At 46.8% G+C, this 27,078-nt stretch overlaps 1 protein-coding gene across 11 annotated transcripts in view; it reads left to right on the top strand.

Moving 5' to 3' along the window:
- The first annotated feature begins 513 nt into the window (after nt 1–513).
- Nucleotides 514–27,078, top strand: part of WT1 (WT1 transcription factor) — a 48,228-nt gene continuing 21,663 nt past the window's right edge. For 4 of the 11 annotated variants that reach the window (XM_073807936.1, XM_073807937.1, XM_019947898.3 and 1 more), the window contains exons 1-4: nt 514–1,092; nt 6,772–6,894; nt 7,339–7,441; nt 17,384–17,461. In XM_073807936.1, coding sequence (XP_073664037.1) covers nt 648–1,092; nt 6,772–6,894; nt 7,339–7,441; nt 17,384–17,461 — 749 coding nt within the window. In that variant the 5' untranslated portion in view covers nt 514–647. Of the gene's footprint in view, nt 1,093–4,984; nt 4,995–6,771; nt 6,895–7,338; nt 7,442–17,383; nt 17,462–18,512; nt 18,564–27,078 lie in introns of those variants that run through there. The other 7 variants (XM_073807935.1, XM_019947897.3, XM_019947896.3 and 4 more) reach the window with 6 other exon arrangements.

Here is a 27,078-nt window from a genome sequence, read left to right as displayed (position 1 = left end):
GAGGTGGGGGGAGGATTGTGTCCCACAGGCCTACGGAGAGCGCGTGGCGGGTAGGAGAGGAGGGTGTCTCCGAGAGGGACGCTCCCTCGGGCCCGCCCCCCACCCCCACTGCGAGGACGCCCCCAAGGAGTCGCGCGCCCTGCCTAATCTGCTAGGGCTGCGGTGTGAATGGAGCCGCCGAGACTCCTGACTCCTCCTCCTCCCCCGCCGCCGGCCCCTCTTATTTGAGCTTTGGGAAGCTGGGGGTAGCCAGGCAGCTGGGGTAAGGAGTTCAAGGCAGCGCCCACACCCGGGGGCTCTCGCAACTCGACCGCCTATCCGCTCCCCCCTTCCCGCCCTCCCTCCCACTCATTCACCCACCCACCCACCCACCCATAGCCGGGACTGCAGCCCAGGAGCCGGGGCCCCGCCGCCTCCTCGCCGCGATCCTGGACTTCCCCCTGCCGCAAGAGCCGGCATCCACGTGTGCCCCGGAGCCAGCGTCTAAGCACACGCTCCGCTCCGGGCCTGGGTGCCTCCAGCAGACCGAGCAGCCGGGGATCCAGGGCCCGGAAAGCATCTGGGCCAAGTTAGGCGCGGCGGAATCGAGCGCCGAGCGTCTGCAAAGCCGGTGGGGCCGCGGAGCGTCCGGGGCTGAGCCACAGCAAATGGGCTCCGACGTGCGGGACCTGAACGCGCTGCTCCCGGCGGTACCCTCCCTGGGTGGTGGCGGCGGTTGCGCCCTGCCCGTGAGCGGCGCGGCGCAGTGGGCGCCGGTGCTGGACTTTGCGCCCCCGGGCGCCTCGGCTTACGGTTCCTTGGGCGGTCCTGCGCCGCCGCCTGCTCCGCCGCCACCACCTCCGCCGCCGCCGCCTCACTCGTTCATCAAACAGGAGCCGAGCTGGGGTGGCGCGGAGCCGCACGAGGAGCAGTGCTTGAGCGCCTTCACCGTCCACTTCTCGGGCCAGTTCACCGGCACGGCTGGAGCCTGTCGCTACGGACCCTTCGGTCCTCCTCCGCCCAGCCAGGCGTCGTCCGGCCAGGCCAGGATGTTCCCCAACGCGCCCTACCTGCCCAGCTGCCTCGAGAGCCAGCCCGCTATTCGCAACCAGGGTAAGCAGACTGGGGAGCGCCCCCTACATGCGGGGCGGTGGCGACGGGGCTGTGGCTGCGCGCGGGCACTCCCCTGTCCTACCCCTTACCTGGCCACAGCTTACTCGGCTGCCTCCCCAAGGACTGTGAGGGTAGAGGAAGCAGCAGCTGGGGGAGAGGAGGGCAAGACGAGGGAGTCCAGGGCATGGGCCCCTGACATCCTCCAGAGCGGGGAACCGGACTCTTCGCATGAGCCGGGAGGTCATCTGGGGCTCCTCGGACCTCGGGAGATTCTAAGACTATTCCCCGTGGGAGTGGGAAGCGGGAACCGGTGCAATGCCTGGCTCTGCCTCGGGAAGAGGTTTTGTCGCTCAAGGCACCACCAAACTGTCGCCAGGCATTGGACTTTTTAGACCCTGGATTCAGAGCGGGACCAGCGCAGGGTGAGCAGCCTTTGCTGCCTCTGCCACGGCAAAATGTCCAGGAGCCACTCTAGACCTAAGGGGGGCACAGTAAGCACCTTGGAGCACTAGAATGCGTAAATGAATGAGCTAGAGACAACAGTGGCTTTCCTGGACCCGTGTCCGTGTTGGCCTGTGGCTCCAGCGCATGGTAGTGTATAAGTGGATCTCTCCTGGGTTTCAGCTCAGGTGGCGGCCACGCGGGCCCCAGGGCTGGAAGAGAACCCCGTTTATCTGATTCCAATCTCTGCGGGACCGGGTCCTACCACAGGCGGTGGAATGAGGCCCGAGCGTCGGCCTTCCTTCCAGCCCGCCTCTGGTGCCTCCTTGTCGTTGAACACGGGACTTAGCTGGAGAAAGATTTTTGCAAGACTTGGAGGTTAGAACAAGGACAGGTTTATTTTCCCTTTTCAGTCATTGTACATCGACGGACACAGCCGGTGGTTTTCTCATCCCGCGCCGGCGCCCTCTCACTTCTCTTTCTCAGGGACCAGCGCGGAACCAGTCATGCCGAACCTTTGTATTTTCGTTTCTAAGTTTATTCTAATTAGACTTGTGCGCTGTTGGGAACCTAAACCAATTCGGGTTGATTTGATATTTTAGGAAATGCTTTAAAAAAGGCGTGGATGCTTTTCCTAGAGCAAAAATTCCCTCGGGCCTAGGGACTGGGATGTTTCTAGAATGCGTGGGCTAGGAGGAACAGAGTGTGTACTGTTTGCAGGAGGTGCTGCGGCTCCCGAGGCTCAGAAGAAGGGCCCTGTTCTTCCCGCCTTCTCACGCACATTCTAAAACCGTATTTCTAGGCTGTTCGTATCTTACCCCAGCCCCGAGCACCTAGCCCACCCGAAGCCCTGGCAAAACCGAAACCGCCCTCCTCTTTTCGTTCGGGGAACCTGGGATCCATGTTCTGTGGAAGAACCTCAAGCCCGTCCATGGGGTCCCTCCACTCTAGGTCTTTCCTAAAGGAAATTCGTGTTTCAAACTCAGGGAGTATTGGAACAGCTCAGTGACTGTTACAGATTCTTTTCCTCTGATCGTACCACCTCTAATTAGCAGGCTGGTGTTACCTCTGGCAAATCTCCGGGTCTCAGTTTCCCCATCTGTAAGAGGAGAGCCAAGATGGGCAACCTGGTGTTTGGCTCAGGTTTGAAGTTCTATGCCACAGAAGCAGAAGTCCGACCCTCCCCCCGCAGGGGTTCTAAACACAGAAGGCAGCAGCCACGTAAACTTGGTTGGACCAGAAACGGCAAGACTGGCAGGCAGGTGTGTGACATGAGTGAGTCTCTGTATGGATGCTTGCTATTTGAAGACACCTGAGAAGCTATTTGATCTAAGTACCCCCTGTGCAAAATACTACCATTATCATTTATTTGAAACCATCTAGGTTCTGTCGGGGGTTTTGGAACCTGGACTCTGTGGCTTTGATTGGATCCCTGGGTCCATCCTTCTACAGGGTGCTGGTGCCCAGAATTTCATCAACTCAGCCTCAGGAGTGAGACTGTGGGCGTCCTAGCCAGTGGGCAATATGCTAAAAGGAAAAATCCCAATTCTTTTCTAGAGGATAGGCCCAGGATGTTAAAGAGAAAAGGGGCTTGGGAGCTGGAGACCGACTAGCAGGTAAAGGAGTCCCATCCTGGGAAATAGCCCAGTAGAGAGGCGGCCCCAGATCCAGGCCACAGCCTGTAAGCGGGTTCCTGTCTTCTTCGGGCTTAGGTTCTCTCTTGTAATCAAAACATAAAGGGATCACACTTGACCAGTCCTTGGGACTCAGCCAGCAGCTGGGAGCTGGGGTCGGATGTCAGAAGCCACTTGTGCCTCAACCCTGGCATTGGCAACCAGAGTGGGCCCTGGGGCCCTGAGATTTCAGATTTATTCTCTCGACTTCTGGGCTTCCTGCAGCTCTCCCAGCAATGTAGAGTCTTGGCAGGAGGCTTAACCAGGGGAAAGCAAGGGCATCAATTCCTTCCCCAAAGTGTGGGAATGGCCATCAGCAGGCCGAGGCGGAGAGGAATCAAGCTTCGAGATCCCTGTCCCCAGGCAGGGCAACCTAGCAATGGCCCAGGGGTGGGGACAATTGCTGGCACTCTTGAACCTCCCCCCACCCCAAGGTATCACACCTCATTTTTTCCCAATTGCTTAAATATTATAGCTGGTATTCTAATCTTGCTTCTAAATATTAATTCAGGAAACATTTATTGAGCACCTACTCTGTGCCAGGCACTGGGGATTGAATGTTAAGACAATTAAAGTGCCTCAACCTTTTCAGGAAGCTCACAGCCTAACACTGGAGGAGCCCCTTATTTTTGGATGAGGAAATCTAGGCTCTAAGAGATAATGTGTGCAGGAGATCTCTCTGTGGCAGAACTTGGACTCAAACCCAGACCATTCTAGGTTATTTCTACCTCCTTTCCCAGGGATCTAGGCCCCGCTGTTGAGATGGATTTTCTCTTGCCTGCTGGATGGGCACCCAACTCACTGTAGTCTGTGTGAGGGGTGGGGAATTTGCCGGGGCAGAAGAAGGGCGAGGACTTCGATAGCCCTAGACTAAGTGCAGGGTTTGGGAAGGGAAGACAAAGACTGCTTGACAGTCTGCCCGATTCCCCCAGACCGGCTGGCGCGCAGCACCCTATACCTACAGGAGGCCTTGTTATCACCGGGCCACCCTAGTGTCACGTGGGGACACCAGCTCAGCCCTAGGGCCAAGGGCGCCCCCCTTGGGTCGCATTGGAGAGGGTATTTCGTTGCGGGACAAATTTCCCCGTATGCTGCGGCAGCTGCGGAGTCATGATTTTCAGCCTTGGGACCACCTTCCTGACTGAGCCTGCTGTCCACTTCATCCCTCTCAGCTCCCGAGGGGCCTGGCGCGGCCAGGCGGTTCCCGGGCTCCTCCGCTGCGTCGGGCGGGGGAGAGAAGCGCACAGCGTGTCTCGCCTCTCCCCGCGGTCAAGGTTGCATTCCCTTCCCCGGCCGAGACTAATCGTGGGAAAGGCACTACCTTGGCCCCTCGAGCCTCTCCCTCTAAGGCCTGTACAAGGAGCCTTTGAACACGCTGCCCCTTTCTGCCGGCAGCTGTCCCTCCCCCGGCCTCCGCCCCCGCGCCCTCCGCGCCTGGCTCAGCGCTAGGCCCCGGGACAGCACGCTCTGATCAGTTCCGCATCCGACAAGTTTCTAATTTAAAGAGCTCTCCCTCCTCTCTGAGGGCCCTTTCACCGAAGCCCATCCCCTCTCCGGGGAGGGGGACTGCGAGAGGGGGTTGGAGGCCAGCCTCTGCCCAGCGGTCCGGTGTCCGGTCTGGGACGGGTCCTTGGGAGCCTCGCAGGGTGCGGAGGCGACGCGGCCGGCGCAGGAGCTGCAGCCCGCAACCCGTGGCACTAGCCGCGCACCGAAGGTTGCGGAGCCTGCCTCCGAGGACAGCACGGTGCCCGGGCCACTGCCTTCTCATCGGTTCAGGAATGGAGAAGGGTTCGTCTAGAGACAACTCCTTTATTGCTTCTGTTTCTCCTCTTTATTTAAAAAATGGTCTTTGAAAATTCGGCCTTCCCTCTGCAAAACTGGGTGCTTGGAGCCAAATTTCGTTTGTCAGCGGCCTGGTAGGCCTTAAACACAGCCTGGCCTCCGCTCCCAAAGTGAAGTGCCTGGAAGCCCAAGCGCGCTCACCCACTCCTGACAGCTAACGGGGCGGGGGTTATCTTTGCCCACTTAGCAGGCCAGAAATGGAGGCCTCTGGGGTCATGTAAATTATAAAAGCTGGTGGCTTCTTAAGTTGTCAACCTGTGGCGCCAATTGGTGCGTGAGACTTGGACTCCCCTGTACAATCCGGTAATGAAGACCTGGTCAAACCCTCCCTCCCACACTGACACACCACATTCCCCGAAGTGGACTGTAGAAGGTCGGTTTTTGTTTTTTTTGGGGGGAGATGTGTATTTGAAAGATGTGAGTAATGGCCACCTTTCACTGTTCAATCTGAGTCTTCACTGGACACCTGTTGTAGAGTCTTGACCATGTCTGGGGCGAGAGTGGGGGAATGGGGTTCATTTGACTTATCCCACTCCCAAGAATTGAGCGGGGTTTGGAGACTCAGCTCAGTGCCCAGAGGCGGGGCTGAGGGTGGGGGGACTGGGTCTGGCCCAGTGGCCCTGCAGGGAGCCGATGTGAGCGTCTGGACCAATCTGATTCGTCACTTGGTCAGGACCTCAGGCCAGAGACTACTGAGCCTGCGCATAGTCAGGGACCCCACCATTGGGTTCAGGGCTCAGAACTGATCTTTATCTTAGCTGGAGGATACTTTTTCCCCAGAGGCAGCTACAGCTTTGCGGAAGCTAGTTGGGTAAATGTTTAAAGTAATTTAGTGACAATAGTCACAGAAAGAGACTACGTTTCTCAACCAACACGTTTTTGGGTTTTTTTTCCCCCTCACTTTTGGAGAGCTGGGGAAGAATACGGGCGGTATTGCCCTCGGTTTCTCGGCAGGGAAACTGAGGCAGAGGACCAGTGCATACCATGGAGGGAAAGGGAGGTAGAGTCTCAGGCACACTGAAACAAACAGGCTTCCTGGACTGGTGCGCGAGGAAGTCCGCCCCGGCAATGGTGGTCACAGTCCGACCCTCTGGGCGCGAGGTGGGTCCGAGGTAGGAAGGAGGAGGGCGCAGGGTCGAGGCCTGTGGGCCCAACTTGAAAGGCCCCTTCTTTTTTCCCCCTCACCAGCTTTCCCGAGGGCCTTGGGTGTCAATGGTGTCGGGTCGCTCGCGCAGCCTCAGACAGATAACATTACTCTGTAATTACTCTCCCCATTTAAAGCCCATGCCGTTTAACTGGCCCCGAGTAATTAATGAAAGTTGGTGCGCGGGCCTCTGATTTACGGCTGCGAGTCAGCGCCGGGTCAGGCGAGCAGATTCATTTCGGTCGCTCGCGCTGCCCAGTTTTGGGGGGAGAACAACTTTCTCCGCCGAGCGGTTGTCGGCTTTCATACTTGCGAGGTGTTCGGTGCAGAAGCGGCGGACACCGTGAAAGACAAGGGCGTAAATAAATTGGGAAATGGTGGGGAGGCCTGGGTTTTACTCGGGAAAGGACGGGGAGCCTGTCACGAGGTCGCATTGGGCCCGGCTTCTCTCTGCAAGCCCTGGGGGCTGAGGCAGCGGGATCCGAATGAGGGGCTGGGCGCTCCTCGCCCGGGTTCTGGTTCAGACACACGGTCCCTGACTCCCCGCCGACACTGTTTCTCTCTCGGCCGCGCCCGCAGGATACAGCACGGTCACCTTCGACGGGACGCCCAGCTACGGTCACACGCCCTCGCACCACGCGGCACAGTTCCCCAATCACTCCTTCAAGCACGAGGATCCCATGGGCCAGCAGGGCTCGCTGGGTAAGAGGAGGGAATGATGTGGGGTCTTTCTCCCCTTCTTCCATGCTACCCCTCACTCCCCAGGAATTTCCAACCCACAGCAAATTGGGGAAGGGAGGAGAGGATAGCTAAAAGAATTTTAGAAATAATTAGCCTAATCTCACTCAAAAGAAAAGATTGTTTCCCCCCACCCCAAGTATGTTAACTCCGCTCAGCCGAGACCGCGAATGTCCAGAGGGTCTTTTCGGTGCTCTGTGCCGTGACTGCTAAGGGAATGTGAAGTGAGAGGCTTAGCTCGCTGTGACCTGTAGGCCGTCTCTCTGCACGCCCCGGCATCCAGGCCCTAGGGCCCCCAGTGCAGCCTGGGAGCCCAGCTCAGGACGCTCTGCCCCAGCCCTTGACCGCGGCCTCGCACCCCCTGCCCTTGGTGTGCTGCTCTCACCCCGCTCTCCTGGCTCTCTGCAGGTGAACAGCAGTACTCCGTGCCGCCCCCAGTCTACGGCTGCCACACGCCCACCGACAGCTGCACAGGCAGCCAGGCCCTGCTGCTGAGGACGCCCTACAGCAGGTAGGAAGGCGCTCGGCACCTCATCTAGGTCCTCGCGACCTCGGAGGGGGCGCTCGAGCCAGCGGGCACGGGAACGTCCGACGCGGGGCAGCCCGGATGCGGCCGTGCAGGGTCCTGGAGGCAAAGTACGCCTCTAGCCCACTCGTCTCCATAAAGCAAGTGAAAGCCTCTCTCCTGGCTCCTATTTGAAAGAAGTAGCTTTCCCCGTCTCCCGGCGTTCTTACTTTGTGTGTGTACGTTGGTTTTTGGTTTTGGTCGCGCCGCGCGGTATGCGCGATCTTAGCTCCGCGACTAGGGCTCGAACCCGCGTCCCCTGCAGCGGAAGCGCGGAGTCTTAATCACTGGACCGCCAGGGAAGTCCCCCCCCACCCCCACTGTGTTCTTACTTGGAATATAAATGAGGGCGATTACTGTTTGGAGATGAAGAAGAAAGAGCGGCGCTTTAAGGAGTATTTTTTTTAACATCTTTATTGGGGTATAATTGCTTTACAATGGTGTGTTAGTTTCTGCTTTATAACAAAGTGAATCAGTTATACATATACATATGTTCCCATATCTCTTCCCTCTTGCGTCTCCCTCCCTCCCACCGTCCCTATCCCACCCCTCCAGGCGGTCACAAAGCACCGAGCCGATATTGAGGAGTATTTTTTAAAAGGGCTCTTTGCTGGGAGGACTTCAGCTTCCTAGGGATCAAAGATTAAACACGGGGTCCACTCCCACTCGTTTCTTCTCACTCCTCAAGCCTCTCCTCGCGCACTGGCCACACCCGCCAGCCTTCTCTGGGACGAATTCGAGGGCGCGTACACTCGAGCCACAGCCTTCTCCCCACCCCTGTCCCCCAGAGTCTCGGGCTGCAGCACCACTCTGTGGGCGTCGTCCCCAGCGCCCAGCTACCCCGGACTGTGTGCGGGACTGTGGTCGGGCGGCAGCGGTACCTGCGGGGAGACCGCTCCAGCCCGCGCCCGCCGTTCTTCCTGTTCCCGTGAGGCCGAAGACCAGCTTCTTTTACTTGCAGACTCTTTTCCAGCTCCTCGTGCCTTCTCTAGGTTCTTGCTCCACCCTCCACCTTCTCTCCCCCAAATTTACTCTTCAACTTTGGGTGAACTTGGCCGGCATCCCGCGTCACCGATAGGGTTGCCTAGTAACTATACCGGCTGGAGCTGGGCGGGATGGTGGGGCGGAGGGAGGGAAGTGGCAGATCGCGGCCTTGGATGCCGGGGATTGGGCGCGCATTACCTCATATTCCATCCGTATCCCCCACCCGGTGCTGCGGGGATCCTGATACCGACTGCCCCAGACTCATCTCCATCCTCCCTCCTCTCTGTTGGAAGACCCGGGACTGACGTCAAGGGAAGGAGGTAGTGAGGTAATAAAGGAAGGAAAAGCGTCTGCCCTGGGAGATTGGTGGAAGGAATGGCCGCGCCTGGGGGACCTGCAGCCCCACAAGTGGAGGAGGGGAAGGAATGTTCGCTCCTGAGCCCGCAGGCGGCTCATGCCAATGTTCCGACGTGTTTATGAAACCGAGCCTAGGACTGGTCTGATTCTCCCATCCCGGGGAGGGACAGGGTGGAGCCCGTCTACTTCTGTACGCCTACAGTACACAGATTTTGGAAACCTTTCCTTTTGATCGGGAAATCCGGCATATCTAATCTGATCTTGGATTCAAGATAACTTTTTTTCCTCCCTACTCCCCCCCCCCCCGCCTTTTTTTTTTTTAAATTTTAGAGAGGGGGGGGGGGAAGACATGCATTTTGCCCAGATAGAGGTATTGAATGGTCACACCTTCTCACCCTCCTTTTCTCCCTCTCTAGTTAGAACCCAGTTCTGTTCTTTGGCACCTCAGGCCCAGTGATCTGTCCCGAGCAGCCATCTTTGCACCAGCCCTTGGTGGGTCAACTCACTGGAATAGGTACAGGATCTGAAATCTCTGTTGTGAACCCCCTCTCCAAGCAAAACTGAGATGGTAGGGTCATTGCCATCCTTTTTAAGGAGCTGCTCCTGCCTATTGCCAGAGTAGCATTGCTCTTATTCTAGCCATTGGGGGAACAGATGGAATGGTTCCCAGTGAGATGATCTTGACCCAGTCATTCTCCCTTGGCTCCTGGCTGACGCCTCACCCCAAGCAGAGAGGAAGACCTTGATGCTGGAATGGGTGCTATTTAGATGGGTCCGGCTACGTGCTTGGAGGTTGGGGACTGGGAGGCTTTGGAGTCTGGTTCAGGAGTGACACAGTTACACACATTCCTTACTCTCCCCTCTTCAAGCCTAGATCCACCCTGTGGGTCCCTAAGAAGGGACTGAACAGCCTAAAAATGAGTAGGGGATAAAGTGATCACGACTTCTGTCTTAGCAGCAGTTCTCCAAACTGAGTCCCTGTGATGGATTTTGACTTAGGGCTGAATGAGTGGTTGCTATGGAAGCAGGAAAAATCACTTGGATTGCATTTTATACATAAAAATTTCACATTTTCTAATCCATCTTCTAACTGGCCACTGTATAAAGCAATTTTGTCAGGTTCATCTTTCAGAGATATTTGCTTATCCCTTTCTTCTTTCTACATAATTGGAACTTCTTTGCTCATTTTTATATGAATGTCATAAAAATACCATTTTCTCTTGTTACAGGAAAATCTCTAAGTAATATCTCCTGAAACAAAATTTGTGACCCCGTAGGAAAAGTTTGCTTCCTTGAAGTTTGTGCTGAGTCTTTGAAGCTCCATCCACTCTAAATTGACAGCATTTCTAATCACTTTTCAAAGATCAGGTACTTGCCCTGCAGTAATGATGGATGGACATTTGTAGGGATGTTTTAAAATTGGATCTGCGCATCAACATTACTACCATTATGGTTATGTCATTTCCTTCTTCCCTACTCCTAAACATGTTTGAAGGATATTTAAATGCTTTTGTGAACACAGTGTTTGAAAAAGCATAGGAAGTACAACTAAACTTTAATCACTTAACGGCTAAACTTTTAGATTTTAGATATTCAGTGGTTCTTCTGATCCCTGGCTCTGGTCCCTTTTCTGTCTAAACCTGGGACCTCCTGTGAAAGGCTTGCCTGTATTTTGTTTGACTTGTTGCACTTGACCCCCTAAGGCAGCCTGCCCAGCTTCTTTGCCCTGCCCTTCCAAAGCTTCTGTCTCCCCATTCTTGGATTTAGTCTCCCTTCCCACATGACCTAAAGGTACATACACTGACATTAGATAAGCACTGCACAATGTGAATTTGCTTTGAGGAAATTCTCAAAATTCTCTCCCTAGTCTGAGAGAACTGTAAAGTGATTCTCTCCTCTCTTTCAGGTTACAGATCGGAGGAGTTACAGCTATACACAGATGTGATTAGTAGTGAATAGAAAATGACACCCCAATCAACTTACGGGAAGTGTTAGGAGATAGTTTTCTCCGTACTCTCTCCCCACCGTATTGAGAGTGGGTAGAATTTTGTCTAAAGAATTCTGGAACAGATTCCAGCCCTTCTGGAGCCCAGCACTCACAGCCCTTATTACGTAATCACTAGGCTTTACTGCATATTGTGTGCTGCTGGGCACTGCGCTGCGTGCTTCCCTCAGTTTACTCATTTAGTTCTTCTGATTACCCACGAGGTTGGTACGGTCATCCGCACTCTACTGAAGAGGAGGTAGGTTCAGAGACTCCAAGTAACCTGCTCAAGTTACACAGCGAGTGAGAATCAGAACCAAGATTTGATTCTTAGTCTCTCTGCCTTCAAAGCTCATGTGTGCTCTGAATCGCTGAGGGATTCCAAGCCACTCAGTGTCCTCCACCTGGAATATTCCCCTTATACAGTCTGTGCCAGCACCTTTGCTAATAAATAGTAAGAACAAATGCTTATATAAGCTTACTACTTCCAGAAACCATTCTGAGCACTTCGCAAGTATTGACTTATTTACATTTGATCTGAAACTCTTTGAGGTAGGCAATAGGTTATCACCCCCATTTGACAGAGGGGGAAACTGAAGCCCTTGGAGGTGAATTTGCCCAGCGTGACACAGTAAGGGACAGAGCAAGTGCGAGGCTCCAGAATCCATCTTCCCACCCTCTGCACCCTGCTGCCTCTCCTGATGGTTAAGGCCATTCCTTTCCAAACGTGGCATCTGCCTTAGGTCTTGCTAGAGGAAGGTCTTTATTCCTCGCATTGGTGAAAGAAACCCCGTTATCCATTAGTTTTACCCATAGTTTTCAATTGAAATCGCTCAGTGGATCCGAGGCGGTATTTTCGTGGGTGAGTATTGTAGGAGCCAACTGGAACTTTCTCCTGAAGTCTTAACTCACAAAGCAGCTGTCTGTCAAGCTCCAGACTCCTCCAGCTTTCCCTTTACCGCTCACTGGGCGTGAACTACTGAAGTTCAGTCCAGGCTCCTAAAGAAACAGGCAGAAGTGGCAGAGACCTTTCTCCCTTCCATCCAGACCCAGGGGGAGCGACAGCTTCCAGGGCCACCCTGGTCTGTGCTTGCTCAGAGGCAAGGTCCCAGGGAAGGAGGGACCCCATGCTACCCTGAGGGGAAAAAGTAGTGAAGTCCAACCACACTAAGCACAGTTTTCCCCTGATTTTGACCTAGAACAGGCAGCTAGCTGGGCCTTCCCTGCTCACTTCCCTTGAATCCTCTTCCACAAGTCCCCCTCTCTCCGTCAGCTTGCTGAGCTCCTTGGAGCCCACAGTCCCTGACCATGCCCATTTCACGGGTTGATTCTCACAGCTACTTTGAAAAGGAGTTCTGTGCCCTGTGTTTGAAAAATATTCCCCCATACACTTTTTTTTAGACATTCTAGTTTCCTTTTCTTTTTGCACTCTTATTAGGTTTACATATTCATTTTTAGCAACTGTGCTACTAATTTAAATGAGAATGCATGTTTCCTTTGGCCCTCTAGCAGGTAAAACTATTCCAATTCAGAAGCAGTCATTGCTAATTTGAATATTTTTAATTGAATGTTGACAATTCAATCCAATGATGAAGTTGACAGTGGAGCCTGTTACCGGTAGACTGTCTTCCATGTGAGAGAAGCTTCCTTAGCAGCCATAGAGCTTCTGGGGAATCCAGTCAGTGGGAAGTACATGATCTACCATTTAGGTTAGCCTTCAATGTAGAATTAAATCAGAGGACATCTGTCACCGAAGAAATAAAATCATAATTAATAATGCCTCTTCCTACGTGTCGTCTACAAACACTGTACATGGTGTCCAAGTTTCGTTTAAGACAATACTGATATTTGTTTCCCATATAGGTAGGCATGAAGGCAGAAAGTCTGAAATGGTTTCCAGGGTGGTGGGCAGTGTTATCAAAGCCAAAGAAAGGCTTGAATTGGACTTGTCTCCAGGGAGCGGGAAAAATCTAGTTTCAATTATTCCTGCAACATTTGTGCTGACCAAGTGTTTATTAATAGAAGTGGAATCCCCTGTGGGTTTTTCTTTGGTTAACTGGTGAGCTAGAGAGAAATTACAATACCAAGAGATTGACTGTAAAATGATTATTCACCATGGCCTGCTGAGCAGAAATTTCTGAACAGGCAGCCTCCGTGGCGCCTTGGAGGGAAGAACGCAGGAAAGAGTCTGCGTGGAAGTTTGGCTGCAGCCTCTGTGCACGAGCGTTGGGTCGTCAGGTAGAGGCGTGGGGCAGAGCTATTACAGCAAACCCTGGAAACATCATGAATTCTGATCACAGATGCCAGTTACATGTGCCTTTTTCTTATGAGGAATTTTTTTCCTTGATCTCGGGAAATACTTTTCTTCTACCAAGATGCTGGTTTGCCAGCCAGCAACCGTCTGGCAGAGGTAACTCCAGTCTTAATCAGGTTCAACAGTTCCATTCCAGTGGTAATAAGGACTTTTCTACTTTGTTCTGCTGGATATACTTAAACACACTTAAAGATGAAAATGTACTTGAATTACACATGCATTTGAAGAGTGGGGGAGTTCTGGTCCAGATAATAGCCGAGAGCTTTTCTCTTCCTTTCTTTTTGTGCAGAGGTCAAGAACTCAGTAATACTGCAGTCCAGGCCAAAGCAAACTCTATATGATCTACTACTGATTTCCTTTTAAGTTCCCCTTTTTGCTAGGACTGACTTCCTTTTATTTCACTCCAACTTGCATTAATCCCAGTTATAGAAGTTTCTTTCCTCTCTCCCTTGCTTCCAACTTCAAACATTTCTTACATAGGAAACCAGTGACTTTTTCTGTTTAAAGATCTACTTAAAAATATAAAAGACACCATGACTTTTGGAATATATTTTGGCAGCCAGCAATTTCAGAGTTCACTTCCAAACAGACAGAGTTAGATGGGGAGCAGAAATGCCTACATGACCACTGTGGCCACTGTGAGCCAAACCACCTGCTTATCTGATCTCCTCTGGGAATGAGGTGGTCGACACCTCCAGTGGTTATTTAGTAATTAGATGCTTTATTTGCCAGGGATCATATTTTCCTCTACTGGTGCTGCCTCTTTTCGTGGCTTTTCATGATGAGAGCTGGGTGTTGACCAACTGCCCAGAGAGATCATATTTTGAGCATGCTTGGGACCAGTATTTTTAGTTCAAATTCGCATTTTGTCCTCTCCCAGCAGCAGCTATTGTCACTACTGTCATTGTCATCCAGCTGAAAGATGGTGCCAGCCAAGCTGACTGACTGAGCCGCTGAGGAGTTGCAGCCAACAGAAGGCAGGATGTGGTTAAGGCTGTGCTCTGATCCTATGGCCAGCCTCAGGAAACCTATCTGGTGGTGGTTGTTGTTTGTTTGGTTTTTGCTTGGGGATTTTCTGAAAGTCCTTCCCCACTGGCCCTTTCCACCTTCTCTCCCCTTTTGAGGATTTGCAAGCTGAGCTATCAGGACCACTGAAATCGAAGTGAGGGTCCTACTGGGATCTTGGCACACTGTTCTTAATCAGGTGAAGAGGATGTGGTTGGGCACCACATCTCGGAGACAGAGAAGGTCATGATGTTCCCTTGAGTATGTTCTGTTTCACCTCCAGACTCCTGTTTGTATTATTATATTATTTTTACTATCATTTAAATGGTAGTGAGAGGACAAGGTTCAGAGGTCAAATAATGCCAGGAAGCCTTTAAAGGGGCCTAGCAGGGTAGAGGTGGGGGCATCAGGCAAGTCAGCACTAGGCACTTCTCTGAGCCCCTGTCCTCCTCCGATAAATGGGGATCATAATTACACCTGCCTCACAGAGTTGTTGTGAGGAGTATTGGTGATGTGTGAATGTACTATACAAAATTTGATGGATTAGAAAAAGTTAAAATATATTATCTGTATAGTCTTGAAAGAGCCAGTATTAGAGCTTCACAACATCCTGGTAAAGTTAGACTGATTGAGATTAATATTCCCATTTAACAGATGAGAAAACTGAGGTGCAGAGAGCTGAACTGATATGCTCAAGGTCTTAACATTTACCGAGTAGCACTGTTCGATAGAAACGTAATGCAAGTCATCTATGTAATTTGACATTTTCTAATAGCCACATTAAAAAAAAAAGAAACAGGAAATTAATTTTTAAAATATTCTATCTAACCTCAAAAGCCCAAATCTTATTTCAACGTGTGGTACTCTCCATATTTCAAGTGCTCAATAGCCATGTCTGACTAATGGCTACCATATTGGGTGGTGTGGTAGAGAGTATTTATCAAGCACCCACTAGGAAGATACATATATAAGACATAGATTCTGTAGTTTAGAAGGTTTTCTTTCTGGGGGCCAAGAAAATGTCCTTAAAATTATTTTCCCTTTAGGAATCTGCTGGACTATTCTTTAAGTCTGTGAGAAAATTCCTAAATCATAAAGTTAGATATTTGGGACTCGTTGACCCATATGTGTAAACGTCTGTCACTCATCTTGCTTCTCAGACCTCTTGAAAATTACAGTGTTCTTAGTCTTATGCAAGGAGGAAATAATTTCAGAAAGATCCCACATCCCAATAGGACCTAGGAAAATTGTCAACTGGGGCTGAGTGATTTTAGTTGGTGAACAATTTTTTAAAAATCAGTGACAAAAATAGAGAGCTGCCTGGGGAATACAATGCCTGTTGGCTGAGATTAATGGCAAGATTAATAAATGGATTGCCTGATGAAAAGGCGCAGGAGAACAAAAACCAGTAGAGATTGTGGAGGAGGCCGCTTATTAATGAACTGTCAGCCCAAAGAAAGTTCAAGAAACTCTCCCATGTTAAATGCAGCAGGCTGGCACTTCTAATAAAAATTGGGGTCCTTCAGGAATTAATTACACTGGCCTTACAGCAAGAATTCGTGGAATTGCGAAACGTAGTGGCACAGACCAGCACCGGCCGCTGCTGTGAACAGGGAAGCTGCAGGAGAAACTAATCATTTTTTTTTCATTGATATGTAGGATATTGTGGTAGCATAATAGCCAGTCAGACACAGGGATGAATGATGGGGTCCAGATATGCACTGACTAATGAAACTACGCGTACTTCGAGTTTGAAGTCACTTCACATTTCATACGTAAAATTCCCTCCTGGAATCTGATTTCCTCCTTATCCTGTGTACCCACCACTAAGGAGTTCCAAATAATTTTCAGTGATTATATGAGAGGCAGATGGACTCCACCATGATTTATCAAGCTATGCTGAGAGAGGGCATGGTGTTCATTTTTTCCAAGGGATAAATACTGTAATTTCCCTCACCCCTCCACAAGTCCCCAGTTTGGCTGGCCTTACAAAACCTTCTCTTAATTAAACTTTGGTGTTACCTCTGCCCGATGGATGAAGCAGTCCAAAGGAATGCCGTGACAAGGTGGATATTGTCCAGAATTTGCAGTCTGGTATCATACATTACATACTGAAAGCTTCTTACCTTCTTTCCCTTCTGCCATGAAGGTGGAGTGGAAATGTTCTTCTGTAATGTGTTTAGACCAAGCGTTCCCAGACAAACCATTAATCTCTTGGGTCTCAAATTTCATAATTAACCATTTCAGTTCAGAACTACATTTATTCCTAGTTGAGCTTGGTTACTTAGGAGATTTCTGGTAATTGAGTTATGTGCTAGTTTTTTAGGAAGGAGATAAATATAAAATTAATAAATTAATAAACATAAAAGCATATAATAAAGATGTTCATGAGTTGTGCATGCGGGATACTTTGAGAAGGATGTTGTTTCGGGAAATAGATGTGATAGCTCTTCTATAATGCATTTAGAGATGTGTTTTAAAGCATATGTAATAATGATATTTTTAAGAGTTGTATGTGCAAAAAAAAAGGGAGAGAAAAACTTTTGGTTGGTTTATATGGTGAGATATTTTTCCTTTGGGGTCTTAATGTAAATGATCAGCCATTGTTTTCCCTCATATAATCTAGAACTGAGTTGGGGGCTTTAAAAAAACACTCCGTGACTATACAATTTATAGAGAATGATTCCTTCAGTTGTATCTAGAGTTTATCATCCCCTTTCTTTCGCTTGTCACATCCTTGAGTATTAGACCATCCATCACCCATCACTCTTTGACTTTTCAGGCCCTCATAATCCACATGATACTTATCCTTTTGATTAAAACAACTTAATGGCCTTTTCACGAATAATTAATCTGCTGTCTTTTTACTTTCAGCTCCAGGCTTTTAACTTTAATGTTGAGCTATCCAGCCTGTGTTGCCTTTCAAAGTTTCACTCCCTTCAGCCTCTTCCCTTCAGAGGTTTAATACCTCTTTAGAAACTTCAGTGTTTGCTCTACTAAGGTTTTTTAAAGGCTTCCAAATTATTCTCACATCCTTTCTGCTGTGTGTGAAGTGAATGACGTGCAGAGATCAGTGGGATGAAATGAAAATCATTTCAGACTCCTGAATTCTGTCATTCTGGAAAGTGTGGAGGCTTTCATTGTAAAGAAAAGTTAAAAGTGGATTGCTTTTTGGAGAAACAGTTGCATGTGTATGTGTCTTTTGTATTATGCATTTCTAACTCTGAATGTTTTTCTCTAACAGTGACAATTTATACCAAATGACCTCCCAACTTGAATGCATGACCTGGAATCAGATGAACTTAGGAGCCACATTAAAGGGGTAAGGTCTTCTCTACTCCATTTCCCTTAAACAGTAACTTACACTTGTTTGAACCATTTTAAAGGTCCTTATACCATATGAAGAGAGTACAGTTTTAAAAGAATAGGCATGGCCGTCTGTAGAATTAAGATGCTTTCCTCCCTCACCCAGTTGGTCAGTGGTGTTCAGTATTAAATTTTTAGGAATATAAACAGGGGATGTTCTTGTCTAGAACAAGGGGGTTGAGAATACTGGGGAAATTTAATATGGCCTTTCCTTATTGAATGTTTTAGAGTTCTTCGAACTTTTGTCCATTCAAGCTTGTTTAATGTTTGTGTTTTGCTAGTGATATCACAGAGGTTAATCATTACATTATCTTATCAAGAAATGCTTAGAGTTTACAAAGTCCAGGATCCACACTTCTATTTGAGTGAAGATGATTTGGACCATCCAAAGTCAGATGTGTTCACACCTGGTTGCCTGAACAGGCTTTTATCACACTTGATACACAACCAGAATAGGGAGAACATAGCAATCAAACATAGGTAGGGGCAATGCTTTGCACCTGGAACTGAAAAAACAAAGCAGGTGGGACTTGCTTTAAACCGTAAAAGAACTCACTTTTAGTTTCAAATCTGAGTTGGTGGTCAGTAGGATGTGACAGTCATGAAGCGCCTGTGGTGTATCAGGTACTCGTCTAGGTCACCTCATCTAATCTTCCTGATGGCATTATGGTGCCTAGGGACTGTTATCCTGTTTTCCAAATAAGTCAGTCAAGCTCAGAGAATTAAGTAACTTCCCAAGTTCGCATCATACTATGTGGTAGAGCTGGGATTCCAAGTCCAGATCTGATTCCAAAGCAAAGGCTCTTTCCAGCCTCCCTGTGATGCCTTCCACACCCCCACTCTATCAGCCCCAGTGGGATCAAGTCCTCAGTTCAGCACTCTTGACTAGACAGCTGGCTTTACATCTCTGTGTATTTAGTGGCTTCTCATTGGACTGTGGGATCTGGGGGGCTTGCTAGAGCCACGCATGCTCCAGTCCCCATTCCCCACCTCTTCTTCTCTTCTAGAGTTGCTGCTGGGAGCTCCAGCTCAGTGAAATGGACAGAAGGGCAGAGCAAGTGAGTGGACAATGCGATGATGGCAAAGCAAATGACATAGGCCTTGTTGACTGGCACCTGGGGTGATGCAGGAGTTAGGACTGATGATGGGTAATCAGGGTAGCAGTTGGTGCACAGGGATGGGAAGAATCTATTCATTTTTTCCCTCTGTCTCTCTCTGCCTGCTCTTATTTATTGTAGATATACTGTGGGTAAAAATGGAGGTGGTGACATTTCTCATCAACATACTCCTGAAAAAAAATTTTAAAAATGATGCTGTAGCAACCCTGCTCATTTCCTGGTGAACGTTTCAAAAAAATATTAAATTTGTGGCATTACACATATTCCTGTTAGATCGGTCAAATCTTTCAGCCATACTTAACTTGCCTTTTCTCTATTTACCTTTAAATCTCTCAGGGAGAACTTAATTTTTACCCCAAGTCTATGGCCAGACTTTCTGCAAAAACTTTTTAAAATTCCTAAACATCTGTGTTTTCCCCAGCCTTAGAGCCCGCACCCTAGGACATTTCTGTAACTGTTTCTTTTGATTTTATTTTCTCTGCTTGAACACCAAAACCAGCCTTCTTCTTCTCATCTTTCTTTTGTTGGTTCAGTCCTGTTTGTTGGATCATCCTTCAGTGATTAGTGAAGTTGTTTTTCATCTTCTTAGACTCACTATTAGATCCTTCTTTCCACCCCCAGCCCCCAATTTTTCTATTTTAACCAAATCTCCACTTCGTCTCTCTAGACCCAAAAGTAAAAAAGCCTGCTATGGACTTGGATTTTTTTCTCTCCCCACTTCCATCCAAGGGGCTGCTGACAGTTTTAGGACTGTATCTTTACACCTACTCAAAACTTGTCCTATGTTTCGTGGTCCCAGCCTTTCTTTCTGGATCCCTTGCTTTTCTTCTCTCTACTGTAATCAGAATTCAGTAACTCTCCCCAAACTACATGCCAAGAATAGGTAGAACATGATTGTGAAGTGAGCGGTGTGTTTTCAGTTTTTTAAATTTCTTCATGCTGGAGTACAGGGTTAGTTTATTTGCTTAATTACAAAAATTACATATAAGGAATCTTGGCATGTATTTGAATCTGGGTCTTTCCGTAGGTGAGATAATTTTGGTACCTTTTAAGATCTTTAGACACATGATATTAGTCACTTGCTAGGGAGTCAGAGGCTATATTATAAAGATGAAGCACAAAATGCAAATAATTTGTTTTGTTCAATCCTGTGTAAGAAACGAAAACTAGAAGTGTTTTCATTGATCTGGTGCTTACATTTTGGAAAAGGATTCCTGAAATTAAAATGTATTTCTTGAATACTCTCTTCAGAGAGTTGTATAAAAAGCATCAAGGACTCCTCCAGTAGATAGTCCTATAGAAGAGTAACTCTTTGGAGAGCAAAACATTACAATTGTCTAATTTCCTAATATCTTCTCTCACACTGTGTTTTTCTCTCTTTTGTAAGTCAACTAAATGTTTGCTTCCGAGTGTGAGCTGAACATTTACCTGAAGATGGATGTTAACATTATTGGGCAGGGTGTGAAGGGCTTTATATACTTCTCTTTTGATCTCACGACAATCCTAGGGTATTATGTTCACACCCATCTTTCACATGAGGAGGCTTGAGAGGTTAAGCCACCTAACCGAGTTCACTTAGCAAGTAAGGGTCAGAGCCACGTTGGAACCCACTTCTGTCTGACTCCAGCATCTGGGCCCTAGATTAGAGTTTCTTAAACTTTCTAGACTGTGACCACAGTTAGAAATACCTTTTACACTGAGATCAGATGTACACACACACATAGAAGTTTTCACAAAACAATACTTACTACATGCTGTGCATACTGATGCTTTCTACTTTATTCCATATCATTTAGAAAAATGCTGGTTGAGATGTGTAGATCGATTTTACAGCTCACTAATACATCATTACCCACAGTTTGCCTCTCCTAGCCCTAAAAATAGCAACTCCTTAGCTCTTTCCTCCAAGCCCATGAACAGCTGAGAACTGGATTCAATTGAAGCTGATATCCCAGTAGAAAGTGGTTTTTCCCCAGGGGGTACATAATCTGGGTAGGTATCTTTATTCTCTGTACCAAATTTGCTTTCCTTTGCCATGGTATGAAAATGCTGTTAATACGGAAAATACATTTGCAAAAAGATATTCCATGAAGAAAGACAAAGAGAAATAACTGTGTTTTTGCATGTATCTGTTACCAGTGTCTGGACACTATCTGAAATCAGTAGTAAGAAAAATCATGGTGACAAGGTAGATCTGTAACATGAATACTGGAGGTTTGAGTCATGTTTTGGAGAAAAAGGATATAGTTTCTAAATCACTCATAAAAAAGAGGCATTATAACGTTTTTATTAAAAGATCACATGCCTCCCACTAACGCCCACTAAATATTTGTTCACGTCGTCTTTCCTTGAGAATTTTACTTTTTAAAAAAAGAGTGAGCTTGTTTCCTTGCTTAAGCAAGTCCACAGAGACATCTTTCATTAGATGTTGGGGAGCAGTGTTATTATACTGGTTGGGGATAGGATTGTAGGGGGGACATGGGCAAGACGAGATGAAAACATGAAACGGGATGGCGAGGAGGGAATCTTACCACTGATTTACTCCTCTCTCCTCCTCCCTTTACTCATTTTCTAATCTCTGCGTGCCCATAGGGATCAGAGCTACTTTTATGACCTCAAATGGGAGAATATTGTGTTTCAATTTAAGTCAAAGAGAAGGTCCTTTATGAAGCCACTTTCTTAACTCTGACCCTTTTCCTTACCAACAAATGAAATTATATTTTCTAAGTGGGTCATTGGGAGAAAAAATTGCAGGGGAATCTTTCTAAGCACTAGTCCACCTTTATGAATAATTCTGTGTACGGTGCCTCGCATTGCTGTCTGCTTTGTATTTCTTTAGAATCATTTTCTGTGTGTTCCTAACGCCTGCTGATTTCTTAACGCTGCTCCCAAGCCCGGCTACTCTGTCAGCCTCTGTTTTGTCTCTTCTGAAGAAAATATCCTGCAGAATGGAGAAACACATCAACCTTGACTGCGGTCCAGGTTATTAAAACAAGGAAGAAGTTATTCTCTGGGGACTTGGGTAGGGGGAGTGGGAAATCGAACACAATAGAAATGTGAAAGGAGTGCTGAGCAAAATGAATGTCCTTTTGCTGGTCCAAGAAGTTCAGACCATTGGGAACACACAGTATTTGACCTGTGGATGCTTGAAAGGAAAAACGAAAGACTCAGGTTGAGTGATGTATGGTGAAAACAAAGCTGCGTGTTTTGGTAGGGCCAAGGCTGTCGAATCTGGAGAAAATCCCCACTAGACATGGTCTCATCCCTGAGAACCTGTGCCAGAAGCGATAGCTGGAGTTTCAATACACAGCCCAGCACCTTTCCTCTCCAGCTAGTGAACAGAAGGTATTCGTCCAAGAGATTTACTTCTTGAAAATGGATAGCTTGCTTTTCAGGGGCTCCTGGAGCTTGTGATGCAAACACAAAGGTGGAGAGAAGCAGCTCTGGGAATATACCAGCATTCCTGAGGGTACTCCTCCACTCCCAGGATGAAGCTGTTAATTTCTTCTTTTATATGGTTACATTTATGCATTTCAACTGTGTTGGACTTGGCTAGAGTCTGCTAGCCATACTTACGAGAACAAAGCAGGGGACTCTCCTGGGTTTGCAGGATAAAGATGGGGACTGTGATTTAGAGCTGTCTGCCCCGTACCTCTCAACGTGGACTAATTCAGCGGTTTCTTTGCCACTTCCCTGCTGCTACTTTCCCCTCCCTAGCTTTTTGTCTTTCCCCTTCTTTTCTCTTTGGGCTTATATTCAATTCATGTATTTAATTTTTTTTATGATGTAAGTAATATGTATAAATTATAGAACAGTTAGAAAATACAACTTTATAGGAAAGGAAATTAACACTCCCCCCACTAGCCCAGATGAAACTACTGTTACTATTATGCCGCATACACTTTCAGACCTTTTTCCATGCATAGGTATACATTTGTGTCCTTTTCTTTTTTATAACAAATGATTGGCTTCGGCTTAGATCTAATTCAGCACATGCACTTCTATAGGCCATTGCAGAGTTCTGTGTTTCGACCTTCATGGGAGTGTTTTTGAAAATATTCTCAACCTCTTAAAAATACTTTACTTTAAAAAGTATTTTGGGCTTTATAGACTTACCATCTCCACACTGTGTTTCTAACTGTTCTGTTTTAAAGCAAGGAATTAGTTTTATCTCATAAACGGGAGGACGAATAACAGGTTTGTTCAGGTCAGGAGAAGAAAGAAGCCAAGCAGGAAAGATAGCAAAGGAAGGTGGTGATGAAGGGGGTCAAGCTGGGAATGAGGATCATGGTGGATTCGGTGCAGGGAGGGGTTAATGAGGGCTCTAGTCTGTTGATAAAGGGGTGTGTGTGTGTGTGTGTGTGTGTGTGTGTGTGTGTGTGTGTTTTGGAGGGCGAGAAGGTATATCAGATGAGTGGAGGATCTCTTTCATGACCTCAAGGTGCCTTTTGGACCTCTCATGTCTGTGATCCCATCCTAGGCCCTTCTGAGACCCTCTGCTCACCATTTATCCTTCTCCCTGTCATCTAGCCAAGGAAAAAAATCATAACCTCTAGCTAGAAAGACGTCAATATAGAAGCTGCACTCATAAAAAGTCATCCAAATAAATGCGTCTCTGGAATGAGGGGTTACTGCTTATTTTTAGTAGGGTTTTTTCCCTCTTAAAAGTGAACAATTTCATTTATTCTAGTTTTATTTCTAGCTCTTCATTTTAAAAGCAAAGCCACAGATGTAGTGTTCTTAAGGCTAAGATAGTGACTTTATCAAAATGAAAACAACTTTTTTCACCTTGATTATAAAAGTAACACAGGCTTATTATATATTGAAAAAATTCAGACAGTACCAAAACTTTATAAAGGAAAAAAAGAAAAGTCATCTGTTATCTCACCACACAGAGATAACTAGTTTTTAAACGTATCGGGGTATATTTGTATCTGCAGAGAAGAAATTCTGGAAACATTTACTGAACTATTAACTGTAGTTGCCTCTGAAAAGATTAGAGGGAAAGGGCAAAAGCCTAATAGAGATGGGTTTAAGAGATCATAGGAGGAGATGAGCTGGAGACGTTGTATTAAGTTAACACACTTCCATGGAGTTTTGCAGCAAAAGAGAGCAAAGAAATGGGGTTCTAGCTCAATGGGGAAAGAGGGTCAGGAGAAGGTGGTTTTTTATTGCTTTGATTTATTTATTTTTAGATGGAAGTACCTGCATGTTTGCTGTTGAGAATGTTCAAGAAGAGGGAAAAAAATTAATGATGGGAGGGGATAGAATTGCTGGAACAGGGTCCTTGAGAGAGAAGAGGCTCCGCGGGCAACTGGGGTTGGTTAGCTAGGAGCTGGGATAGTTCATCTATTAGTAAATTGGTTTACAAGAGATCTTTGTATCTAAGGATATTAACCCTTTGCTTATCATATGTACTGCAAATGTTTTATCTGGTTTGTATTTTAACTATTAATGTTTTTTTTCTGTCAGAAATTTTTATTTCCATAGTAAAAATTATCAGTTTATGTTTCATAGTTACAAGTTTTTGGCTTTTATATAGAAAAGATTTCTCCAATCCCATTTTTTTTTTAATTTTATTTTTGGTTGCATTGGGTCTTCGTTAGTGCGTGCATGCTTTCTCTAGTTGCAGCGAGCGAGGGCTACTCTTCGTTGTGGTGCGCAGTCTTCTCATTGCGGTGGCTTCTCTTGTTGTGGAGCACAGGCTCTACGCACGCGGGCTTCAGTAGTTGTGGCACACAGGCTCAGTAGTTGTGGCTCGCGGGCTCAGTAGTTGTGGCTCAGGGGCTCTAGAGGGCAGACTTAGTAGTTGTGGTGCATGGGCTTCATTGCTCCGTGGCATGTGGGATCTTCCCGGACCAGGGATGGAATCCATGTCCCCTGCATTGGCAGGTGGATTCTTAACCACTGCACCACCAGGGGAGTCCCCTCATTTTTAAAAAATTTACTTATTGTATTTTGGTATATTTTTTGATTGACTTCTTAACACTTAAACATTTAATTTATTCTGAATTTATTTTGCCATTGGATTCCACCTTGATTTGTTTCTAGATGACTAGCCAGTATCCCCAAACTGCTTTGAATAATCCATCCTTTTCTCATTAACTTCGTATATTACCTTTATCAATTCTTGAATCCTATCAGATTCCTTGGATCCATTTCTAGACTCGTTATTCTCTTCTTTTGAGCCTATTTTTTTTTCAGCCTATTTCTGGCTATTATCTCTTGTTTATTCTTCAAGATGAACTTTAGATTCATTTTGTTAATTTCAAAGAAAGTCTTTATCAATATTGGTTCATTAATTGTGACAAATACACCATACTAATGTGAGATGTTAAGAACAGAGGAAACAGGGCTTCCCTGGTGACAGCAGTGGTTGAGAGTCCGCCTGCCGATGCAGGGGACACGGGTTCGTGTCCCAGTCTGGGAGGATCCCACATGTCGCGGAGCAGCTGGGCCCGTGAGCCATGGCCGCTGAGTCTGCGCGTCCGGAGCCTGTGCTCCGCAACTGGAGAGGCCACGGCAGTGAGAGGCCCGCATACCGCAAAAAAAAAAAAAAAAAAAGAATAGAGGAAACAGTGCAGAGTACATGCCAACTGTCTATATTATCTTTAGAAATAAAGACCCATTCTAAAGTAACAAGTTTATTTTTTAAAACTCTTAATTGGAATTTTGAATGAATTGCATCAGGTTTAAAAATTAATTTTGGAGAATTTTGACCTTTGAAAAATTGCTAGTCCTTTCTTCAAGAACATGAATGGCATTTCTCAACTCTTTTTCAAGTCTTGTATGTCAGATGTCTCTATTTTGAATTTCTCCTTTTCAGGAATTTTAACAGTAATGCCTCTGGCTTCATAAATCTCTTTGAGAATGCCCGTGATTCCTGTGAATGTATTACAAGGTATTTCTTTTGTTTCTTCACCTTGAAATACTTTGTTGTGTTACTAATGTCAGCTGAAAGGTTGTGCCTTTGGTAGAGATGATTATGCACGTGCCCTTCACATGTACAAACCTCCATTTCAACTGGAGAAGCAGAGAAGGGCTTAGTCTTAAGAGCACTGTGCTTGATTCTGGGGTTTTAGGGAGGACTTCTTTTTTTTTTTTTTTAAGTAATTGAGAATGGTTGAGTAAAATTTTTCAGATTTAGGAGTGTGTGAGCAAGCTGGGTGGGAGCCTTTGAGAACCCAGGCTGAAAAGATCCTGCTCATTTTCCCTGTGTAGAATTTGTCTATCGTGAATTTGGGACAGCTGTTCTTGGGGTGAATCTAGCAGCAGCCTCTGGCCATAGAGCCAAAGCATTGATATTATAGAACCCAGTGAGTTAGATGAAACTGGAATTCTGATGAAGTAGCACTTCAATACCAGATGCATGTAAGGGGAGATCCAGATATTTCATATGGTCTGATGAGGTGATCTATGAGGACGTGCGTTCCTATGTTTGTATGTGTTGAAGTAGGAAGGAAAGTCATGCCTAAAAATATTCTTCCCAGCAGTAGGAGCCAGTAAATAGTGTGGAGTTTTATTTTTGGAGGGGAGCTGTATTCTCCCCAAACTGTTTTGGGAAACTAGATTTAAAATAGCTTCTAGCTCTGCTCTGAGTGTGAAATAAGAGAAAAAAGTCAGTTGGAGGAGGTTTGTGTACCATTTCAAGTGGTGAGGAAAGCTTGATGGTTCATAATGGCTGATTTATACAAGCGTTGTTGTCAGGTTATTAACCACTCAGCCTGTATTTCCTATTAAATAGTGGCTAATGACTAGGCTGCATGGAAGTGAAAACATATGAGCTGTGACTATAAAGAAACTTTCAAAAGAGGAATACAAACAAGTTTTAGCAATAATAGCTAGCATGGTTGGAACAAGTGAGCATCTTCCAAAAGGTAATATATTTTTTTAAATGAATACATTAATTTTTATTTTTTACCTTTTTCTTGATGTCATTTCACTGAGTTTTGTGTCTATCATGAAATGTGGATGGAGGGCTATTTTTATTTATTTACTTTCTTAACTTTTAATTTTTATTGGAGTATAGCCAATTAACAATGTTATGATAGTTTCAGGTGCACAGCAAAGGGACTCAGCCATACATATGCATGTATCCATTCTCCCCCAGACTCCCCTCCCATCCAGGCTGCCACCTAACATTGAGCAGAGTACCCAAAAGGTAATACTTTGAAGGGACCTTTTGCAGTACTCACTTATAGGTATTGTGTTTTGATATATTTGCTGAAAAATAAATCCAATTGCTTCTAGATAACTGTTAGATTATGTATTATCAGGACTTTTTCTACAGCAAGTGGCAGAACCCTAGTTGTAAGTGGCATAGGTCAAAGAGGGAATTTAAATTTAGCGGCTTATTGTATTGTGTTTTAAAACCCCATGTGTGGATTCAGGGGCTGAGACAGTGTCTTTAGAACACGATTTCATTGTCCCTTGTCTTTGCTCTCCTCTGTGCTGG

This window comes from Tursiops truncatus, chromosome 8, assembly GCF_011762595.2.
Source record: "Tursiops truncatus isolate mTurTru1 chromosome 8, mTurTru1.mat.Y, whole genome shotgun sequence".
NCBI lineage: Eukaryota > Metazoa > Chordata > Mammalia > Artiodactyla > Delphinidae > Tursiops > Tursiops truncatus.
The sequence above is the reverse complement of the archived record's forward strand: the minus strand, read 5'-3'. Positions and strand labels throughout refer to the sequence as shown.